Raw genomic sequence first — 24,879 nt, 5'->3', positions numbered from 1 at the left:
CTGGCCAATACTTGGAGGTAAATAAAAGGAGTTATTGTTGATAGATGTGTCTGACTGAGATGCAGTCAGCATGACAATCACTCTTCATGACTTGAAGATGATGTGCTAATTACTCGATTACAAACCATACAGCCATACAATTGGTCATTACCACAAGACTGATCAACCTGGGGGAAAGTGAAGGGTTATTCAGTTCTAAAGGGCTCACCTGATTGCACCTGCTGACAGATGCCCATATGACCCACTAGCTGCCGAACTACTTCGGGAGTTGTTGATGTAAGCCACCAGCGAGTTGGGGGATGTTCTGATCATAGTCTGAAGATCAATGCTGGCATCAGACAGAGGGGAGATTGACAAGGCTCTCTTCCTGCTCATTCTTGGTGCTGGACGAGGACTGGAGAACCTCGACACTGAGGAATGGAATTTGAAAAACTTTAGGAGAGGAAACAAAAATCAGAAATTCTTCCACCAGACTTTGTATTTAGTGGTGAACTGGAAGAGCATTTGAAAAATCAGCACAATATTTTTCAATACAAGAAGTGTTTTTACTTCATTTACTGTGTCTGGAGACATTCTTGTTTTTCTATGCAGTTTAAAGCCTTGGAACAGAGAAACCGCACAATTTCCATCAAATCTTTCAATCTCATACAAGCCGAGTTTACAAGAAATCAACCATTTAATTAAAGTGAAATGGCACCTCATAAAAAATCTTTCCCTCGTTGATCTTTGCATCTTTTATATGCAGTGCTTTTTATGCATGGATTATTTTATTTATTCTTATGTGATAACATGTAGACAAAGGCAAGACAAAAGTGAGCAATTGCTGACATATTGCAAGCCGAGAGAAGATTTGTAATCAATATGATTAAACACTCTGATGAGAGATATACTCAGCATCTTGAGTCTCTAGATTCCTTGCTTTTGTTGGGCACTTCCTTAGTGATTTAAACATACCACCTATAAAATTGCCCCTTGGTTCTTAAGTATTTAACTTGAATATGTGATGTAATGTGAGAACAGTAATTTTTCAAAGTAAATGATTGCACTTAAGGATAAGTAATGCTATTTCAGTGATGTTTCCATCATGCCTGTGGCAATATAAAACACCAAGTAAACTTCACTGATTCACCAAATACATCAACAAGATCAACTTCTAACTAAAGCCTTTTCACAACTGTTCCATTTTTGTAGCACAGAGCAAATCATATCAATAAAATGAAATTAAAATGGACGCCCATAAAATGGAGCAGGTCTCGCAGCATCCATAGGAGGTAAAGATATATCACTGATGTTTCGGGCCTGACCCTTTCTTCAAGTTATGAGTAAAAAGCAGGCAGGTGCCCAAATTACAGAACAAATTATGTTAATTACATTGAAATTAAAATGGATGTCCATAGCCTGCCTGCTTTTTACTCATGCCTTGAAGAAGGGCTCAGGCCTGAAATGTCAGTAATATTGTGACAGATAATGTTATATTATGTAATTATATGATTTTGGAAGATAGATTGCGGGGTTTTAGTTAGTTCACAAAGAGATACAAACACTTCAGAACAGATCTAATCTTAAAATGCAAATTATACATAAGGTGGTGCCTACAAGTCTGCAAAGACAATGAACTCCTGTGCTGGAGATGTTCACTACGAGGTGAAGATGGAAGCACCCAGTTCAGGAAACTGATAAGATCTCTCATGAAATGATTTTGGGAGTCAGCAAACTGTTTTAGTGGAGTGTGCTGTTTTAGGAAGATCATGTGGTTTTGCAAGCAGAGAGAGTCAAACAGGTTATTTTCCAAGTGTGACACAGAGGAAGAGAGAGAGACTAATGGTCTTCTGTAGTGGCTTTTGGAAGCTTGTTTTAAAACTCCATTTTGAAGACGGGTTGTGAGTTCTACCTGTTCAAACCCCCCTTATAGTCCATACAAGAGCTGAAGGCTGGGTGTATAATGTTTTGCCTGAGATAAGGGAAACAGAAAAAGGAACTCTGTAGTGACCTGAAAGAAAGAGGTTATCTGGAAAATCCTGATGGGTCAAGTTTCTTTGGCAAGACACTGAAGTGGCTGATCAGAAGGAATCAGTTGTTGGTGTCCAACAAGCAACAAATCTCTCTCTGAAAAGTGACAAGAACCTTCCTGAATGGTAACCATTTACCTCTCAAGCACCAAAGCCTGGTGAAGATTGACAGTATAAGAATTGCCTGATACCGATGAACATGGAGGAGCGAGAAGTGAGATCGGATTGTGAATCAAATAAATTTTCTAAAATTACACATCAATTACATGCATGTGCATTTAGGATTGGGAGGGGGTTAAGTTAGGTTAAGTTAAGTTAATAGTAATAAGTTAAAGTTTGATCCTGTTTTTAGGTTTAAAGAAAATGAAAAGTAACTTTTGTTTAAGTGACCATTTGTCTTGGTGAATTACTGATGCTGCTGGGTTTTGGGGTCCTCTGGGCCTGTCACATTATATCTTTACCTCCTATAGACGCTGCGAGACTTCCCGAGTTCCTACAGCACTTCTGTGTTTTTACGAAAATTGGTGGTGTTATTGGTGCATAGCAAAGGTTGCCGTGCTGCAGAAAGAGATATATCAGATGAAAAGTTTGGTGGACCATTATGAGACAGAATTTATTACTGGCAAGTGTGAGGTTATGCATTTTTGGAATTCAAATAGGGTGTTAGGGTGAGGGTTATATACAGTAAATGACACTAAGAAATGTTGATGAACAGAGGGATCTTTGGGCTCATCCAAAGTTGCCTGAAAGTTGTAACATTGCGAGATGGGATGATGAAAAAGGCATATGGCAAGCTTGCCTTAATAGGTTGGCCATAGTTACTTTGCAACTTTACAAAAGATTGATGAAGCAATACTTGAAATATAATGTACAATTATGTTTGCCAAGTACTGCATAGGAAGCATACAGTGACTCTGGTAAGAATAGGAAGAGATTCACCAGGATGTTGTCTGAACCAAAGGACCATAGTTATGGAGAGATTGGATAGGTTGAACTTGCTTTTCCTTCACAAGATCACAAGATATAGGAGCAGAAGTAGGTCAAATGGCCCATCAAGTCTGCTCCACTATACTAATCATGAGCTTATCCATCCTCCCACTCAGCCCCACTCCCCAGCCTTCTCCCCATAACGGTTGATGCCCTGACTAATCAAATACCTGTCAATCTCTGCCTTAAATCCAGCCTGCAACCTCACTTCCACAGCTGCTTGTGGCAACAAGTTCCACAGACTCATGACCCTCTAACTAAAGAAATTTTTCCAGATCTCTGTTTTAGATTGACACTTTTTTATACTGAAGTTATGCCCCTCTGTCCTGGAATCCTTTTGAATGTAGGAGGCTGAGAAGTGACCTAATGAATGCATACAAAATTCTAAGAGATACGGAAGATAATCAAGAAGTTTGTTTTTAATAATGACAAGAAGAAATGGGGTTAGGTAAGCAAAACATATTAAGGAATTTGTGGGAATTTTTTTTGCACAGAGAGTGGTTGATATATGAAACTTCTGCTACAAGAGGTGGTGGAACTTTACAATCACTACGTTTAAGAGACATTTAGACAGGCTATTGAATAGGCAAGGCTTGTAAGGATATGACCACGTGAGCAAATGAGAGTAGTGTAAATTGGTAAAAAAAAGTGGCTGATGAGTTTCTGGGCTGTACAAATCTATGATCTGCATCCTAACAAACAGTGTCAAAATTAATTGATTTTTACTCAGTTTCTTTGGTAAAAGTAACTTCTTTGGTTTGCAAGCTTTAAGTTGGCTCTACAATATTTTTGCACAGTTCTTCATGCGATCTGGTGTTAGAGAATTGCAATTAATATGGTTATGCACACTGACTGGTGAGCTTCTGACACCCTTCAGCACTAGTGTTCTCAGCTCTGATATGACAGTTGCCATTACATCTATTATCAAGTAGGACAATTTCCAGCACTGTCTGACATACTGTCAATCCCAGATTGCCTGTGATCAAAGGGCAGTTAAGTGTCAACCACATTGGTAAAACCAGAACCAAGCTAGGTGAGGATGGGATATTCCCTTTCCTGAAGAACATCAGATGGGGTTTTCATGACAATAAATATTTCATTGTCATCACAAATTACCGTTTAAAAAAAATGTTCAATGTATTTAATTTTCTGAACTTAATTTATCCAGTTGCCACGGAAGAATTCAAACTCATGCTTCTGGACCAATGATCCAGGGCTCTGGACTAAGTTCAAGAAATTAGCCTCTTCATAGAATATTACAGGACAGTACAAGCTCTTCAGCCCACAATGACCCATATATACCTACTAACAAAAAAACGGAACCCTCCCTATCTTATAACCCTCCAATATTTCTTTCATTCCATGTGCCTGTCTAAGAGTCTCTTAAATGCTCCTGGCAATGCATTCCAGGCACCCACAAATCTCTGTGTAAAAAAAAACTTACCCCTGGTGTTTCCCCTAAACATTCCTCTCTTCATTTTGTATAGATGTCCTTTGGGGTTTGCTATTCCCACCCTGGGAAAAAGGTGCTGACTGTCTACAATATCCCAAGGATGTAGGTTAAATGGGTATAAATTGAGCAGCATGGATTTGTGGGCCAAAATGGCCTGTTACCCCATGCTGAATGTCTGAAAAAAAAGATACAAGATCATTCTATGCTCACTTTAACCTTGGAGAGTACAAATGAAAATTCCAACCAACAATGCAAGTTTGGCAGTAATATTTCTATTACTCCAAGTATGCTAGTGTCTTATGGTAGATGCTTAAATAAACACAACAGTAACTCTTTGTTTAACAAGGAGCTGTAAACATGTTACATTAATTCATTTAAATGCTCTGCAAATCCTTTGAGTGAATAAAGAGAAGTCATCTTGCAACATCTGTGGAAAGAAATGGTTAGTCATGTGAGGACCATTCATCGAGACTAAAGTGGGAACAGAATAGAGCATAAAAAAGGGGGTACAAAAGAGTAGGGTCAAGAGGTGATGAGGTACCGGATGGACACTTCAGTTATTGGGATTGCTGTTATCTCGTTCATATGTTCAGACAAACTATAAGGTATTGTAGCAACCTCAATTTGTAAAAAAAAATAACCCACACAGACTAGACCCGAGATATTAGGGATTATAAATCAGTGCATCATCTCAATCACAATCCAATTATAACTTTTCATTACTAACATTTAAAGGAATACAGAAGGAAAGAATGATGTACAAATTCATATACAAGTGACACCATGGTGCATTTTGAAGCCTTCTCTGGTTAAACAACTTCAAATATATTCAGTCATGTTGTGGCATCTCACAGAACATAAGGAACTCCATGTACCTATCAGGACTAAAGAATCACTAAATGAATTATGGTCTAGAAATTTATTCTTGATCAGTCTCATTAAAATGTTAATTTACTCCACGCTTTGTGCACTGCCTCACAAATTTGCCCCACCCAAGTCAATGAAATGAATATCAGAGAGGCTGATTCCAGAGCTTTGATACTTTATGGCCCCAAACGATAGGGCAAATTTCTAAGACCACCCAATTAAGACCCCTCCTCTGCTCCTTCCAACAAGCTCTGCAAATACTCTCTTTTGAAAGTTCGTTTCAAATCTGTTCTAATCTGACACACAATTTCAACAACTCATTGCATTATAAAACACTCTATCTCATTCATTCTTTCAGCAATCGATAGAAATTTACATTTAACCAGACAGCCAATCTAAATTGCTAAAGAGCCGACTGCAGTGATTGTGGGATGACTGAATGAACACTGTTTGCAAGTTAAAAAAAAAGGAAATCTGTTTTAAAAAAAACCCCACAAGACATATATTCTCTCAATTTGCATTCCCACAGTCCTCTGCTTTGTATGGCCTCAGAGACACAAGTTGGATTTGGCAGTCATATTTATCTCTGTTACCCCTCTCCTCGAGGGAGCTGTGTTTATTAATGTGCCACTTCCCATGATAAATTACTAAATAGAAAGAAAAGCCTTGTACTCATTTCTCCCCCCATTTCCCATGATTTATGTCCATGATGACTGCACAGACATTGGCCCCCATTAATTTGCAAGCAGCGTTGTGACGTCCTCTACCAGCTCGAGTTTATTGGTGTATCTACTGGTCGGCTGAGCAAATGTAAACCTAATCTGTAAAGCTCTGTTGGTGAATGTCAGGTTCAGTCGACCAGTCTGGGATCTTTTCGATACATAACCAGTAACCAGCATTTGATTTGTGTCTCTTCTAATTTGGGTCTTCAGGAACCTTTGACAATCTTGGGCCACTGCAAATATTCAGAAAGGAGCAAGGGTTTACAAGAGATGGAAAGGAAAGCTGTGATAGGTGGAACTGAAATTATTGCAAGAGCCCTGGAAATGTTCTGTGAGGAAGTTAGGTTAACACCTAGGGTGGAATCTTTTGATGACAATAACACCAGCACTCAAATTTATTTCATTAAATATATTCAATATTAGGATCTCAAACCTGCCCTGTCATTCATTGTTAGAACCATAGAATACTACAGAAACAGGCTGCTCAGCCCATCTAGTTTCTGCCAAACTATTATTCTGTCTAGTTAGATTGTCCTGCACCTGGACTATTGGCCTCTATACCACTCTCATCCATGTACCTATCTGAATTTTTATTAAATGTAAAAATTGAGGCTGCTTTCACCACTTCAATTGGCAGCTCCTTCCACACTCTCTCTGCATGAAGTTCCCCCTAAATTTCCCTTTAAACATTTGACCTTTCACCCTTAACCCACACCCTCTCATTCTTGTCTCCCTAACCTCAGTGGAAAAAACCTACTTTCTTGCATTGACTCCATTATTATTCCCTCATGTTATCAGGGTTCATCTGCTCCAGGCCACAGACCTTTCCAAAAATTAATCTACTATTTTTTTTAAATGTAAACAATAATCTAGTCTCCAAATGTAATAGGACAGTGAATCCCAGAGATTTGTAGACCTATATGCCATTACAATTGAAGTACTGGTCTAGAAAGTTGAATGTTGTGAGACGATCTGGTTCCACCACTTAACTAGTGAGTTCGAAATTGCAAATATCAATTGGGAGAAAATAATTGATCTTAGATCCCTTCTAATCCCCTAAATTTATATTCTCTAGTTTTTGATACTTCTATGATGGGGTAATGGTTCCTACTCTCTACCTTATTTATACCTCTCATAATTTTGTGTACTCCCATCAGCCACCTCTTCAGCTGCCTCTGGATCAAGGATAGCAAACCCAACCAATCCGGTCTCTCCTCATAACTGAAATCTCCATCCCAGGCAACATCTTGATAAATCTCATCTGTATTTTCTCCAGTGCAATCATGTCCTTCCAACTGTGTCACATCAGTAATTCTACTTCTTCAACCAACATTTTGTAAAGCTGCAACATAACTTCCCTGCTCTATTATTCTATACCTTGGGAAATGAGGGCAACTATCCCTTATGTGTTCTTCACTACCTTGTCTGTGTTGCCACTTTCAGGGATCCTTCAATGTGGACTGAGGTCCTCTGATCCCCAGTACTTCCTGAGGCTTTACCATTCACTGTGTATGCCTTAGCATTATTAATCCTTTCAGCTATCACTCAAGGATTAAATTACATCTGCCATTGCTCCATTCCATACCCTACACTTTTGTGTTGTCTGCAAACTTACTAATCATATCTCCTATATTCACATGCAAACCCTCCAAGTGTAAACTGTTTCTATCCTTCAGAATATTTCTCCAAAAAACTTCTCTCCCACTGATGTGAGACTCACAGGCCTGTAATTACTTGGTTTGCACCTGCTGCCCTATTTGAATACTGGTCCACCTCCACTCACCTACGCAGCAGAGTGTCAAAGATCGAGAGATGACTTAATAGAGATATACAAAATCACGAGGGGCTTAGATAAATTGGGCAGCAGGCACCTTTATTCTAGAGCCATAGTAGCAAATACCAGAGAGCACCAGTTAATGGTGAGTGGAAGAAAATTTAAGGGAGATGTCAGAGTTTTTTGTTCAGAGAATGACAGAATGCATTGCCAGGGGAGCTGGTGGAGATTGGTACAATAGGGACATTCAAGAGACTCTTAGATAGGCACATGGATGTAAAGAAAATAGAGGGCTATGGGTATGAGGTAGGGAAACATTACATTGTTATAGAGTAGGTTTACATGGGTTGGCAAAAGATTGTGGGCCGAAGCCCCTATATTGTGCTCTTATGTTCCATCTCCTCTTCTACACTCTAGTGAATACACATCTAGTCTATCTCTCCTCATTCATCATTCATCAGAAAATGGTCTGGTGAAGCTTTGCTGCAATCCCTCCATACCAAGTACCGTATATAGATAAGAAGACCAAATCTCTCAAAGTGGTGTCACCAAGGTCCTTACTCGTTCGTTCATTAGGAAGGGAACAACTGCACCAAAGTATTCACAATTCACTCAGAAGTCCATATCTGAAGGATCTGGGGCTTTGCCTTTGACTGGATCAAAACATTGACTTGTTCTTTCAAAAAAATCATAGTAGAATTGACCAGTGGGCCTATCAAAACAAGAGAAGCACAGCTAAAACATTTGCGCAAACAGCTCATGGTCATTTGCAAATGATTAGCAGTTGCCTCTGCTCCTTAACTTCATTTCGCCATTCACTGTGACTATGGGTGATCTATATTGGGCTCAATTCAGTTTGTACCAGTACTCCATAACTCTCCTCAATCTTTCAAATATTTAATTCATCCCCATCTAATGGTCATCGCCTTTAGGGCAGAAAATTCTGGAGAAGTACTGCCTCTGAGAGAAGGCATTTTGATTCATCTCAGTTTTAAATGACCAGCCCTTTATTTTGTAGCTATTTCCCACTGTTTATGATTCCCTCATTACTGGAAACGTATCAGCATCTACTCCATTAAGCCCCCTTAAGATCTGATATGGTTGATTAAGGTCAACTCCTCATTTTCAACTCTAAGGAACAGAAACCCAGATGTTTTACCTTCTCATCCCAGGAATTAGCCTGGTGAATCTCCCAGGAGAGCAAGTTTGTGTAAAACAGGCCACTCCTTCTCTGATATAGGTCAACTCAATGCCTAATCTGGAAACAGAATTCCACCCAGCTCCCTCAGATAGCAGCACTCGTGATGAACCAAAACTGCCACCTGTAACATTCAAGTCCAATATGCTCAGATTATTCAGACAAATTCATGTTCCTATCAGCCATCTAAACCTTATTACTTTTTAATATAAACTGTTGGCTGTTTATTTTAGAGCTTTAAAGAATTATTCCCAATATTTTTATAGTTCAGGACATTCCCAGAACATATGAATTAGAGAGGCCTCAAAAATTTTACATTTGTCACATAGCGGATCAACAGCAGGATAAAAATAAAGATAATCTAACTTTGGACGTAGGTGTTCTATGTCCAACTTAAATTGTATTAAACAATGTCGTGCACAGAATGAAATATTATTAATCAGATCAAGTGTGTTATCCCAATTTTCATCTGAAATTGATGCATTCAAATCTCGGGGAATCTTGACGATGATTTATATTCAGGGAATTTCTGATTTGACCTGCACCGTCTGGGTACTGAAATGTTTTGAGCAGATTGGTTTCAGACAAGTTGGACTGCAACTAGGAAAAGAGTCTGACTGCTTGTGTGGATAGAGTCACTTTGGGAGCTTGTCAAATAGCAGTCAGAATGTAGTAAGAGGCCAAAACACACAGATGTGAAAATGCCATGGTAAACTGAAAAGTCAAGGCACTTGTTTACCCAAATCATTGACTTTTGCCTGCACTTTATTGACAATAGAGTAAAAATTAGCACATAGTTTTTGATCACTTTTAAGTTTTGGTGACAAGGATGGCCTCATTTCAGTGCTTGTCTTAATAACCACCATTAATACTGCAAAAGGAATCAGCCCCTAGAATATTTAATATAATGCACCAATTGCCAGCTTTCAAGCACTCAGGATGTGTATGATCCGAGAAGAACAATAAAATGCAATAGGCAGGGTGCTCCTTGCTTGAGCTTTACTATTTTATTCCAGGGTTATCTGATAGAGGTGAGAGACATGAGAGACATTTATAAGGTGAATAGTCAAATCTTTTTACCTGGGACAAAAGCATCACACACTAGAGACTGCCAGGAGAAGTGGTGGAAGCAGACAAAAATAATGTTTTTAAGAGCCTTCTAGATAGACCCATGAATATTAATGGGATGAAGGCTTATCTACCAGATACAAGCAGCAGAATTTTAGCTTGATTGGGGCACATGCTCAGCATAGACACCTGGACCAAAAGGTATGTTCCTGTGCAGTAATTCTATGTCCATTCCAAGAGATGGCTTGACCAAAGCAAAAAATATCCAAATCAGGATTCTTTATACCACATGTATAATTATGAGGAGTATTTGCTAGAGGCAAATCCATGGACACTCAGTGACTCTGGGGAGACTCTTTTGCTTTTCTTTCTCCAGCTGCTTTCAGTGATCCCAGGAATCAAATGCCAATTGGCCTTTAAAGGGGCAAGTGTGAAACCAAAATCTGCTCAACACCAGCATCAGATGTCATCTCATGCTGGGGATTGCTGGCCTCAACCCCTAGTACAATCTCCAGTGTTCTGCAGGCGCCAGCATTGAGATCAGGGAAGTGTGAAATGGGCAATTGCATTGCAGGCACTTCCTATTAAAAGGTTCAGTGCCCCAGTTAGGAGTGGTCTAGTGTGAAAGGCCAAAACCCCATTCCTATCCCGGGACATTGAACGGCCAATTTACTGGGAAGCGAGTGATTATAAGGGGTGCTAGGCAACTTCTGTTGATGGCAAATCTTTGTTTTATGGAAAAGAAAAGTCAAACTTGTGTACTATTACACCTGTTTTATAACATGACAATGGAGGAATCTTAAAACTTATGTTAAGTTGTGGCGGCTCACCATAAGGCAGACGAACCGGCCCTGCTTGTAAGCCACGTAGCTGGGCAGCCGGCCAAAATGGCGCCGTTGGGGGTTTCCCTTCCTTCCAGCTCGGAGCTCAGAAACCCGCACTTGTGGACCACATGACGTCCGGGTGACGTCAGCGCCCTCCAGCACAGTTCTCAGCCAGGTCCGGGCTGGGACTATAAGTGCAGCCCAGCAGTCTGCAATAAATTAGTCTGCTCACTGAGCTCAACCCGTCTGGTTGTGTGTGTTATTGCAGGAGCAGTGTAGCCGCCACTACAGTTGGTGACCACGACTGGTTCAAATGTCTATGAACCCACCATGAGTGAGCCTGGGATCACCGCTATAGCCGTGAAACTGCCTGAATTCTGGGTTCAGGAGCCGGACACCTGGTTCTGCCACACGGAGGCCCAGTTTCACCTCTGCCAGATTTTGTCCGACACGACCAAATTCTTCGATGTGGTCGCTGCACTGGACCAGGCCACTGACAGATGTGTGCTGCACCTTGTTCAGGACAAGTATGAGATCATCAAGGGAGTGCTTACCGGGTCCCTCAGACTATCCAGACACCAGCATGCCACTCGGGTGCTGCACCTCAACACCCTGGGGGACATGACCCCGATGGAACTGATGAACGAGATCCTCGCACTCATGGGTGAGTACACCAACTGCCCACTTTTCGAGCGCATCTTCCTCGAACATATGCCTGGGGACATCCGGCCGCTGCTGGTTCAGGAGAGCTTCATTGACCCAAGGAAGGTCGCCCAGAATCCCAAGAGCTATGGCTCTCACAATTCTTGGAAGGCTCAGTGGTCCAGCAGGTCACAAGGCACGGGCACAGGCACGACCATGCCAAGCCCGCCCCAAGTGCTGCGGTAGAGAACCCGGCCCCTGCAGGAGCCCCCAAGAGCATAACCAAGGACACAGCATCTGCTTCAGACCTCTGCTTCTACCACCAGCGCTGGGGAGCCAAGGCTCGGAAGTGTTGTCAGCCCTGCTCATTCCAGGGAAACGACCAGGCTGGCCGCTGTTAATGGGTGCGGCGGCTGGCCAGAGACACAGCCTTCTCTACCCACGGGACTCAGTCAGTGGCTGGGGATTCCTCGTTGTCACTGGAGCCCAGATCAGCGTCATCCCGGCCACGGCCATTGAATCCAGGAACGAACCTCGTGGACCTCCCCTCCGTGCAGCCAACTCAACGGCAATCCAGATGTATGGAGACAAGACAGTCCACTTTCAGATCAGCCAACGGAATTTCGCGTGGAGGTTCACCGTCTCGTCCCTCCCGACTACATCCTGGGTGCAGACTTCCTCCTCGCTCACGGGCTTCTGGTGGACATTCGAGGTAGGTGCCTGGAGAACACCCATACCTTCCAGGCTGTTCGCCTCAACGCCTCCCACTCGGAGCAACCACAGATGGCCATGATCAGCAGGCCCAGAGATGAGTTCCAGCAGATCCTGGATTAGTTCCCAACACTCCTCAAGCCACAGTTCTCCATTGCATCGCCACGCCATGGGGTGTTCCACCACATCCTCATCCAGGGCCTCCCAGTTCACGCCAAGGCACCCCGGTTCTCGCCTGACAAGCTCCAGGTAGCGAAGGAGGAGTTTTCGCACCTTTTGGAGCTGGGGATCATTCAGCGGTCCGACAGCCCATGGGCCTTGCCGGTCCACCTGGTCCCGAAAGCCTCCAGTGACTTGCGTCCCTGCGGAGACAATCAACGGGTCAATGAGGCAACTGTTCCTGACCGTTACCCCATCCCTCACATCCAGGACTTTATGGCCAACCTGCACGGCGCAAGGGTCTTCTCCAAGGTTGACCTGGTGTGTGAATATCACCAGATCCCGGTGCACCCTGAGGACATACTCAAGACAGCCATCATCACCCCCTTTGGCCTGTTCAAATTCCTGCACATGCCGTTCGGGCTCAAGAATGCCGCTCAGACCTTCCAGTGCCTCATGGACAGGGACTTGGATTTCATCTTTATTTATTTGGGCAACATCCTTGTCACCAGCTAGGACTGGGCGCAACACAAGGCCCACCTAAGTGGCCTTTTCTCCCGGCTGGCCGACTTTGGCCTTACCATCAACCCGGACAAGTGCCAGTTCGGGAAAGAGTCCATGCAGTTCCTGGGCCATACCATCATGGCCAAAGGAGCCACGGCCGCCGCTGCAAAGATTGCCGTTATCAGGGAGTTCCCATGACCGAACAGCCTCAAGGGGTTGCAGGAGTTCGCGGGTATGGTCAACCTTTACAACTGCTTCATCCCGGGAGCTGCGCACATTATGCAGCCGCTGTTCGCCCTCATCACAGCCAAGCACAAGACACTTGCTTGGAACCCAGAAGCCTGCACCACATTTGAGGCCTTGTGAAGGCCGCCATGCTCGCCCACCCACATACCAACCTGCATATGGCACTCTCTGTCGATGCCTCTGCCACAGCTGTTGCTGCTGTCCTGGAGCAGGAGGTGAATGGGCATTGGAAGCCGCTGGCATTCTTCAGCCGCCTGGTCCCCCCGCCGGAACGCAAGTATAGTGCCTTCGACCGTGAGTTACTGGGCATGTACCTGGTGGTGAGACATTTCTGCTATTTTTTGGAGGGGAGGACTTTTACCATCTTCACCAACCACAAACCCCTCACCCAGGTGCTCGCGTTGGCAAATGATCCCTGGTCGGCCCGCCAGCAGCGTCACTTCTCCTTTGTGTTGGAATTTACCACCGACATTCGGCACAAGGCGGGGAAGAACAATGTGGTTGCTGATGCACTCTCGTGTCCAGCCATCTGCGTGTTGACGCCAGGCCTCGACTTCGACCAGCTCTCCCGGGACCAGGAAGCTGATGAGGAGACGAGGACTTTCGAGACCGCCATCACCGGCCTGCGGTTCCAAGACCTCCCGACTCCGAGCGGCGAAGGCACCATCCTGTGCGATATCTCCTTGGGCACCCCGCAGCCAGTGGTTCTGCAGCAGTGGCGCAGGCAGGTCTTCCATCACATCCATGACCTTTCACATCCATCCATCCATCAGGTCCACGGTCCGGATGGTGGGAGAACGGTTCATATGGCATGCGCTGCGGAAGCAGATTGCGGGCTAGGCCAGAACATGCACCCGATGCCAGACGTCCAAGGTGCACAGGCACACCAGGGCGCCCGTACAGGAGTTCGAGCACATCTGGGAGCGGTTCAGCCACATTCACGTGGACATCGTCGGGCCCTTACCTGTTTCCCGGGTCAACCGTTACCTGTTTACAGTGGTGGACCGCACCACTCGCTGGCCCGAGGCGATCCCGATGCCAGATGCCTCCACAGACTCCTGCTCCTGAGCCCTGTGGCATGGTTGGGTCGCCCGGTTCGGCTTCCCGGCTCATTTCACCAGCAATTGGGGTGCCCAGTTCACATCTGCGCTCTGGGCACAGCTCGCCAACAGGTTGGGGATACAGCTACACCACACCATGGCCTACCACCAGCAGGCCAATGGACTGGTCGAACGTCTGCACCGTCACTTTAAGTCGGCGCTCATGGCCTGCCTCACCAGTCCTGACTGGATGGGTGAACTGTCTTGGGTGCTTCTGGGCATCCGCTCAACTCCCAAGGAAAATCTGCAGGCGTCCTCAGCTGAGCTGGTCTACGGTGTGCCGCTGGCTCAACCTGGTGAGTTCGTCAACGCACCTCACAATCCCCAGCGGTCGCCACATGAACTACTTCCTCACCTCAGGGCACACTTGGACTCCTTCGAACACCCAACGCTGCCCAGGCATGGCACCCACCCGTCTCACATTCCTGGCGAGCTGCTTTCCGCAGAGTTTGTTTTCGTTTGGCGGGGCCCAACTGCGGCACCTCTGCAGCGACCATACAAGGGGCCGTACAGGGTTATACAGCGTTCTGGCTCGACATTCATGCTGGACTTGGGCGGCAGGCATGAGCTGTTTACCATGGACAGGCTGAAGCCAGCGCACCTCGATCCCACCGAGCCTGTGGTCATTGCCCAGCCTAAGAAGCGAGGTCGCCCGGCAAAAAAATTAAATTGGCGCCAGTTCTGGGGGGAGGGGGGGGCTGTATGGCAGCTCACCACAAGGCAGGTGAACTGGTCCCGCTTGAAAGCCACGCGGCGGGGCAGATGGCCAAAATGGCGCCTTCGGGGGGTTTCCCTTCCTTCCAGCTTGGGGCTCAGAAACCCGCGCTTGGGGACCACGTGACATCCTGGTGACGTCAGCGCCCTCCAGCGCGGTTCTCAGCCAGGTCCGGGCTGGGAGTATAAGTGCAGCCCAGCAGCCTGAAATAAATTAGTCTGCTCACTGAGCTCAACCTGTCTGGTTGCGTGTGTTATTGCAGGAGCAGAGTAGCCACCGCTACAAAGTAACTATTTAAAACGAGAGTTAGTGAATAGAATGATTAATATATTTACAAGACATTAATGTATTCAAGTTCTTCATAAACAACTGTGCACAATGATGAAGTGGCTAAAAATTAAGGTCTGGTTAAAATCATTGCTTTCAAATCATTAACAGGGATATTTTAACTTCCTCTTGGTGGCTTATGTTGCTTTGCAGTACTTTTCAGGATGCTAATACACCTACTCCTTGTAGTTGTGTGTTTGTTTATACTTGCTATCAACATGCCACTGTACCCACATTGTAAGATTAGGGACGGAGGTATTAATTCAGTGGGCTTTATTGGGAAATGATTACCAATTCACTCAAATCACAGTTCAATTTGATAAGATTCACACCTGATGGCAATGATTAAGAATGGAGGCTCTATGATTGATTACACTTCAGATTTTTTTTGTTAGTTATCTCCAGCTGAAAATAAAGAAAGTCGTACATTGATTTCCAAGCCTAGCTCTCTGCTCTACAATTCCTTTTTCACGGATGCTCTGCACTAAGCATCCAGCTGAGCAGACTTTACATTAACATTTAATTTTTCCACAGTTCATCAAGGAGAGATGTGTTCACAAAGATGTGTGTGGAGGCAGACGTAGTCCAGCAAAACATTCAGAGATCTGCTGGACTTGAATGACCTCACATTTGTCTTGCCTTAGGGATAGTTTCTTAAACACATTAAGAGGAATTGATAAAATGAAAAACAGTAAACATTGAAAACCCAACATAAATTTTTTAAACACACAGATTTGTCAGTGCTTGAACAGATAGGTTAGCATTTTGGATAACTTCCAATGAAGTGGCTTATCCAGACCTTAAACTATTTCTGCTTTTTTATGTCAATCGAGTTCTTGCACTTTACAACTTCATTTCATCAAGCAGTTTCATCAGATTTGATTAGATACATTTAAACTCACTGGAGAACAAATCCACATAACAAAAGAGGTTCTGGTTTTGTGTGTGAAAATCATATCTCATAAATTTAATTGAGTTTCTTTTGAAGAGGTGACCAAGAAGACAGATGAAGGCAGGGTGGTTGACATTGTCTGCTTGGAATTTAGCAAGGCTTTTGGCAAGGTACCACACGGTACACTGCTCTGGAAGGTTAGATAGCATAGGATCCCAGGTGAGCCAGCCAATTGCCAGCTTTGCTGAGCACCTTGACTGCCGCAACAGTGTGGATCTCCCAGTAGCCACGCATTTCAATTCCCTGGCTGACATGTGTGTCTATGGTCTCATGCACTGCCAGACTGAGACCACCAGCAGATTGGAGGAATGACACCTCATCTTCCATCTGGGCATCCTCCAACCAGATAGAATTAACATTAGCCATCCTAGTTGCCACCCCCCGCTCCATTTTTCCTGTAACGCTCTCTCTCTTGCTTCCCTTTTCTCTCTTCTCCTTTATCTCAGCTCTGCATTCACAAAGCCATCCCCCCCTCCCACCCCATTAATTCTCACCTTTCCTCTTTCCTGGCCTCTTCTCCAATTATCACCTTTTGTCTGTTGGTCTTTATTCCTCCCCATCATTTCTTTTAGTCAGACATTGCCTACTTTTTCTCATACCTCAAAGAAGGTCTCAGGCCCCAAAAGTGAACTAGATATCTTTACCTCCAATGGATGTTGCAAGACCTGCTGAGTTCCTCGAGCATTTCTGCCTTTTTACTACAATCACAGCATCTGCAGACTTCTATGTTTCACTCAGTTGCCGTACTGAGCCCACACCGACTTGTCTGTCCATGGTCTCATACACTGCCAGAATGAGACCACCCAGAAATTTGAGGAGCAATGCCTCACCTTCCGTCTGTGACCCTCCAAGCAGATGGCATTAACATTGACTTCTCTGGTTTCTGTTTGTGCACTGCACCTCCCCCCCCCCCCCCACCCCCCAACTCCACCGTCTCTCCCCTACTCCTATCTCTATGTCTTATTTCCTCCAGGTCTGCATTCACATAACCAACCCCCCCCCCTGATCAATTCTCACCCTTCCTCTCCTATCCAAGTCCAATTATGGGCTTTTTCATGTTAGCCTGTGCTTCTCCCCTGGCTTTTCTTCCTTCCTCCCCCCAGCCTTTTTAATTCAGGCACTAGCCTGCTTTTGTGCTCATACGTTGAAGAAGGGCTTAGCCCCGAAACTTTGGTTTTATATCTTTACCTTCTATGTTTGCTGCTTGACCTGCTGAGTTTCCCCTGCATTTTTGTGTTTTTACTATAATCATAGCATCTGACTTTGTTTCACTGAATACAAAATTGGCTTGGTGGTAGGAGTCCGAAAGTGGGAGTGAAGGTTTTCCCTCCAGAATGAAGGCCTGTGACCAGTGGTGTTGGGTCCATTGTTGCTTGTCCATTAATGTTTTGGAGAAGAATTTAGTTGGCATATTAAGATTGTATTTGACACCAAAACAGGTGGTATAATGGACAGTCAATAAGGTAATCGCAGATTGCAACAGGACCTAGATGAACTGGTAAAGTGGTCCAAGAAACAGCAGATGAATTTAATTCAGACAAGTACTCAGTGATGCATTTTGCGAAGTTAAACCAACATAGGAATTGCACAGTTAATGGTAGGGCTCTGGAGACTATTGTCAAAGAGAGAGACCTGGGGGTATAAGTGCGTAGTTCTCTGAAAGAGGCAACTTAAATAGACAGGATGGTGAAGAAGTTGTTTGGCTCTCTTGCCTTCATTGGTCAGGATTTTGAGTACAAGAGCTGGAATTTCACGTTGTAACTGTACAAATTGTCGTTACACTTGGAAGCGTGTGCAGTCTGTCACCTCCCAATAGAAACAGTGAAATTATGCTGGAAACTGTACAGAAATGAGAACCAGGATTGGTGGGCTTGAGTTATTAGGAGAGATTGGATGTGTTAGAGGTTCTTTCCAGGAGTGTGGGGGTATGAGGGATGACCTTGTAGAGGTATATAAGATCATGAGGCGTAAAGATAAGGTTAGGGTCCTTTTCCCAGGGGGAGGCGAGTCTGAAACTAAAGGTACCAGGGTAACAATTTAATAGAGGACTCCAAGGGGATTTTTTTTTCTCCACACAGATGGTAAGGGAAAAGTGGAACAACCTGACATTTACAACTTTTAAATTATATTTTTTCCAGGTACAAGGATAGAAAGGGTTGAGAGGCATATGTGCTAAACACAGATTAGGCTGAAGGGCCTGTTTCTGTGTTGAAAAACTCCATAACTCAACAGTCTCAAAGTATTGACTGTGCTTAAAGAATTCACTTCAATTAATCTCAATGAAAAAATGTGAAAGTGTTAAATGGGTGCATCTTTAGGGTAAATAAGCAAAACTCAGGATGTCCTTAAAGACTTTTTACTTAATCCCAGATCTGTGTAGTTAAGCCATTTAATTTCCTTGATAATGCTGTTGATACCTTCATACCCAGAAATAGTTATTAAATCCTGTGATTCAAAGCATGTTTTGATGTCAAAAGTCAGTTTATAGAAAGCCTAGATCCAAACGGTGTGAGAGAATTAAATAGTTTGTATAAGTATTTGTTCATGGGCCAAGTAGCTGATAACAGGAACAATATTGTTGCAAGGATTTCTATTCTACAAAAAGACCAAAGCATTGGACTCATTTACAATGTTATCTTGGTGTTATTAGGAACTTGACAAGTACACTTTTAAAAAAAAACACTCATTGTATTGTTTGTGAACCATAACTACTTTGTATTTCTTTGTCTTGTGCCACACACTGTTCCCAGCAGACAGAACAGATGCCATTTCACTTCAGAACCTCCTTGCAGAGCCAGCCTACAATTAATATCTTGGATTTGTGGCTTATGTCGTATCTTTCACTGAAATACCGGGTTGAGACAGGGAACTCATTATTTCGTAAGTTCCACAGCACTGCAAGCAGGAGATCCGTGGGGACCGGAGATTTCAAGCAAACAAGACACAACTGCCTTCTCCTTTCAGTTGTGAAAGTCTAAAAAAACAAAAAGCAACAAATACGAAGCAGGTGGATGACCTGATAAAAATAATGCTCAACACCCACTTGTTGTTCATGTGCACTGATGAGAGCAAAGGGAAGAAGCCGATAATTCAACACGCTGTGATGAAGTTCAGTTCAGACTGGACCAATGCCTGGAAGAAACAGCTGACTAAAGGCTGATGTAATCCAGATGCCTTAATCACAAGAAGAGCAAAGAGCACGAGTAAATCACGAAAATCTGTAGACAACTGTGGTTGAAGTAAAAACACGATTGCTGGAGAAGCTCAGCAGGTCAAACAGTCTCCTTCATGCAGCAAAGAGCACATATTGTTTTAAAGAGACAAGTGCTTTTTAAATAAAAAACTCCTTGGAATATTTTAATGCTTGTGAAACACCCAAGGAGCAAATTTAGATTCAGAGAAAATTTCCCCTCCCACAGCATTTGGAAGAGCAGAAACATTAGCAACTTGACATGTGGGGGAGAGAAGGAGAAGAGGGAAAGAGAGTGAACCCCATGCGAATAGAGTACATTCAAAGCATTCAACATGCACACTTTAATGGGATGGATTAAGGTCCAATAGGGGCAATAGTTCAACATCTGCACAGCGGAAATACGCTGGAGGTCTGTTGCCAGTGCTGATTCACCACAGAGTCCACTGTGGTTTTAGATTGTACTTAGCTGAGGGTCAGGATGATTTTGCATCTGGCTCCTTACACTCATCCCATAAAAGCACCTCACAACACCACCCCTTTGAAGTTGCTGACCTTTCATTCAAAAAAAATGTTCAGCTTCTAAAAACATAATGCTGGAGAAACTCAGCAGGTCAAACAGTGTACTTTAAGTAGCAAAGAAAAAGATACATGACCAAGGTTTCGGGCTTGAGCACGTCAGCACACTTTGATGAAGGGCTCAAGCCTGAAACGCTGGTTATGTATCTTCATCTTTGTTATATAAAGTACATTGTTTGTCCTGACAAGTTTTTCCAGCGTTGTTTTTACTTCATTCGTGTCTGCAGACTTTCATGTTTTACTAATGTTCAAATTCTATTGTTCCTTTTTAAAAATGTCATTTTATATTTTATTTTTCTTAACTGACTTTGTTTTATGAATGATTATATAAAAACGCTCATGCTTATAAATCTAGCCAAACTATTTTTAAATGTCTCTGACTGCAGTGACATTTAAAAGGGCAATTCTGGGGTCAAGGCCCCAGCTTCTACCTCATGAGGCCTGCTTGCCAGATGCAGGTTATTTTATCTTTGTGTGAGTGCCTGTCTTCAGCACTACCCACTCTGCAGGTGTTATTAGGGGAAAAAGATCCCATGGGATTGGCATGAGGTCCAGTTGAGAGTGGGCAGTGAGAAAGCCACTCCATGTCATATCCTTCCTGTAGAGTCCCACCATATATTGTCTCAAAATGAAAGATTCTCACTGGAAACATCATACTGGCTAATTCTCCTCTGTGCTCTCAGTCTGATGAAGGGTTCCCACCCAAAATGTCGACCATTCTCCCACTGATATTGTTCGACCCACTGAGTTCTTCCAGCAGCTTGTTTGTTTGCTCAGATTGCAAATTCTGCAATCTCCTGTGCATCTCCTCATATTGCCATGTACTGACTGTATTTCTTGTAGTTAAGCCCCTGGTATCCAGAGTTCAGGCAACCAGCAGCCTCAAGTAATCAGTAAAAAAAATCAAGGAAAATCAAGGGCGGCACAATTGGTGTAGCAGTTAGCACAATGCCTTTACAGCACCAGCTATTGGGTCTGGACCGGGCTGTCTGTAAGTAGTTTGTACATTCTCCCTGTATCTGTGTGGGTTTTTTCTGGGACTCTGGTTTCATCCCACCATTCAAAACGTACTGGGGGTGTAAGTTAATGGGTTTTAAATTGGGCGGCACAGACTTGTGAACTGAAATGGCCTGTTACCGTGCTGAATGTCTATTTTTTTGGGGTCGCCCCAGCGGGCCCTGGGGGGGATGCAGGGGTCGCCCCAATGGGCCCTGGGGGAATGCAGGGGTCGTCCCAGTGGGACCTGGGGGGATGCAGGGGCCGGCCCTGAGGGGTGCAGGGGTTGCCCCAGCGGGCCCTGGGGGGGTGCAGGGGTCACCCCAGCGGGCCCTGGGGGGTGCAGGGGTCACCCCAGCGGGCCCTGAGGGGTGCAGGGGTCACCCCAGTGGGCCCTGGGGGGTGCAGGGGTCACCCCAGCGGGCCCTGGGGGTGCAGGGGTCACCCCAGTGGGCCCTGGGTGGGATGCAGGGGTCGCCCCAGCTAATACAAAGTGCCCAGCACCAGAAAGTGGGCACGTTTCTCCAGGATCCTGATTGCAATCAAGTGATTTGCTGGTGTTGCAGGCGGCAGCTGGATGCGAACTGCCTCATGGCCATTAATCCTTATTGAAAGCCACCGTGCTGCATGTCTGAATTTAAAATAATTTTTTTTTAATCCGTAAAAAAAAATATGCAAGTTTAAAATTGTAAAAGTAAATGTTCTCTGAAGTAACAAATAAACCTTTGGTGAAGATGGGAGCAAATATTCAGCCAGCGGAGTGCATTGCTCATTCTTTGCTCACAGCAGCTGTTTGAAAATGTTGTGTGAAACAGCAAAGTCGTTGTCCAGGATGAAGAGCTGGTTGATGCTACTCACCATTGGGTGACTCTGTTAAATTGTCTCCTTAACTCTGCTTAGTAAGTCCAGAGGCTTTATCTGTAAACTTTGGAGTGGGGGGGGGGGGGGGTGGAAATAATTATCTATAATGTTATTGTTCATCTTTTGTTCAGCTCCGTCGTGGGGAGAAAACTGCAGATGCAGCGACAATTAACTGTTTTCAAAGAATGTGACTGAAAATAAAGTAAAATGCATGAAAGTGAAATTTGTTCAGTGTAAGTACAGTATAGTATTTTGTCTTTTGTTCTTTAAATTGTTTATTCAATGCGGGTATATTAATCAGGCATGGTATGCCTTAAGCAACCAGAAAATAGACTTATCCGATCCCGATAGGTGCCATATACCAGGAATTATGCTGCATATAGTTTGATAAGTTATACATTTTATTTTTTTTTAAACATATTGAGCATGATCTGCTCAATAGACTAAGACTCCTTCCCAAACTGCCCAACATGAATTTAACTCCAGGGTGATTTATAATGCAATCCAATTGCCTCAACCAAGAATTCCCAAGCAAAGTCCATCTTGGCTAGTTCAGAAGTGCCTCCTGCCCTTTGCAAGGTGATTAAGAAGGAAAGGAACCTGAACAGGATAATTTAAAATATCATTCTTCTCAATAGACGTCTCTGACTTGTTTTCTTGTTCTGCCTTGACACTGGGAAGGCAATCGGGTTGGGAAAGTTCTGAAACTTTTATGTTCACATTTTAATTTCAGATCAGCTGATGTCTTAAGTTAGCGTGATAGCACAGATTCTATCACCAGTGTGTATATGTACAGATTGTAGTGTAGGATGACTGTGATTTGCTGAGAGTGTAGCCACGCCTACTGGCAGGTCTTAAAGGATTGCTGCTAGCCAGACCATGTCATTCTGGACTGGTCGACCTATTTGTGATATGCTCCAGTCTTTTAGTTAATAAAAGCCTTGGTTTGGATCAACAAGTCTTTGGTTCTTTCGACACGCTCTACAGAAAGGAACAGTGAAACACTATACAGGTCATAAAGTCTGCAGGGTGATCCCACTTTCAGTGTTGCTTTTAGCCAAGAAAGGTGGATAGCCCCATCATTTCTCATTGATTATTACCCAGTAAAACTACTCGAATATGTCTCTATGTGTGAATCTTATAGTCACATAGAATAGTATAGGCCCTTCAGCCCATGATATTGTGCCAACCTATGTAAACTTATTCCATATCAATCTAAACCTTCCCTCTCTCACACCCCAGAACATCCATGTGCCTATCCAAGAGTTTTTAAAAATGTCTCTATTGAATCAGCCTCTACCATCACCCCCAACAATATGTTCCAGGCCACCACTCTCTATATAAAAATACATATTGTAGTGGCCCACTGAGCAGGACGTGACCCGGTATAGAAAATGGCCAAAGAACGCGACAACGACATAGACCCCACAGGTGGCCAATGACCTTTGTCCCAGGTGACCACCCACATGGCGGGAAATAGCGAGCAACAGCAGGAATGCCACCCAGTCAGAGATCAGCACTGCCGTGATGTCACTCCCGACGTCAGCAGGGAGGAGTGAATATAAGCAGAGGTGCCAGTTAGTCTTCAGTTCAACTCCTTGAATGTGTGTCTCCTTTCCACACTTCACGATAGTGTTCACGCTACATTATATAATTTCAACCAGCTTGACTCATTTACTTAAAAGCAATCTTCTAACCCAATATCTTGCTGAATGTCTTGGCCTCCACAACCATGTTGAAAGTCCATTTGTTTCATCCTCATGTTTTACTGAATAGCTTTGCCATTCACTCAAGTGAACGTAATATGTTCTTCAGCCTCTTCTACAACTTCAGAGCATCCCAGATGTGGGATGGTTCTAAATCCAAATTGTCAGTCAGGTGAGAAAAAAATGACATCACTGATAATATCAGAATTAATTGCGATTCTCTAATTGAACTTGAATTTAGGAGGCTCTTAAGAGTTTAGAATAAAATACAAAGCAGATCAACTATGAACAGTTTCCTAAAGGACATTACTGAGCCGATAAGATTGTAAAAGCAGTTTCACTATTATGGGCATTAATTGTTTAAATTTGTTTAGCCAGTAGCTTCTGAAGGGAGGGGGTTGACAATAAATATAGTGTCACTAGGTCAGTAATCAGTACACCACTATACTTTAAGCACTGAACAAAAAATTAGCCCAGTCGTTGACTCAGTAGGAAGTTCTAAGAAGTTAGATGAGAGCAGAATAAAATGGTTAGTTCAAAGACCAAGTTCATGAACATAGAACATTACAGCACAGCCCATGTCATGCTGACCTATGTAAACCTACTCCACAACAATCTAATTCTAAACCATCCCTCTCTCACACCCATAACTGGCTGATTTTCTTGCATCTCTTCTTCTTTCTTTGGCTTGGCTTCGCGGACGAAGAATTATGGAGGGGGTAAAGGTCCACGTCAGCTGCAGGCTCGTTTTCTTGCATCTATGTGCCTGCTAAAGAGTCTTTTGAATATTCCTACTGTACCAGATTCCACCACCAACGAAGGCAATGCATTCCAATCACCCACCATTCAACAGAGTAAAAAACATATCTTTGGAATTTCCCCTAAACCCGCCTCCAGTCACCTTAAACAGATGTCCTCTGGTATTTGTTATTGTCACCCAGGAAAATGGTGCTGGCTGTTCTCTCTATCTGAGCCCCTCATAATCTTTTGTACCTCTACCAAGTCACCTATCATCCTTCATGCTTTATATGAACTTTTTAAAAATTAGACATACGGCATAGCAACAGGCCTTTTTGGCCCAAGAGCCTGTTCCTCCCAATTCCACCCAAATAACCTACAACCTCCTCAAGTTTTGAAGAGTGAGAGAAAACCGGAACATCCACGGAGGCATGGAGACAACATACAGACAGCGTCGGATTCAACCTGGGTCTCTGGTGCTGGAACAACATCACACTAGCCGCTACGCTAACCTTCTTTTAGCTTTTTTATTTTGTAATTCTAATTGTGTT

The 24,879-nt window shown here is 43.8% G+C and overlaps 1 protein-coding gene across 2 annotated transcripts in view; it reads right to left on the bottom strand.

The window, feature by feature from the left end:
• Positions 1-24,879, bottom strand: part of gli2a (GLI family zinc finger 2a) — a 481,485-nt gene that overhangs the window by 70,363 nt on the left and 386,243 nt on the right. For both annotated transcript variants that reach the window (XM_069934894.1, XM_069934895.1), the window contains one exon: positions 209-410. In XM_069934894.1, the coding sequence (XP_069790995.1) occupies positions 209-410 (202 nt within the window). The remainder of the gene's footprint in view (positions 1-208; positions 411-24,879) is intronic.

Source organism: Narcine bancroftii, chromosome 4 (assembly GCF_036971445.1).
Source record: "Narcine bancroftii isolate sNarBan1 chromosome 4, sNarBan1.hap1, whole genome shotgun sequence".
NCBI classification, from domain to species: Eukaryota; Metazoa; Chordata; class Chondrichthyes; order Torpediniformes; family Narcinidae; genus Narcine; species Narcine bancroftii.
This window is presented reverse-complemented; position numbering and strand designations above follow the sequence as displayed.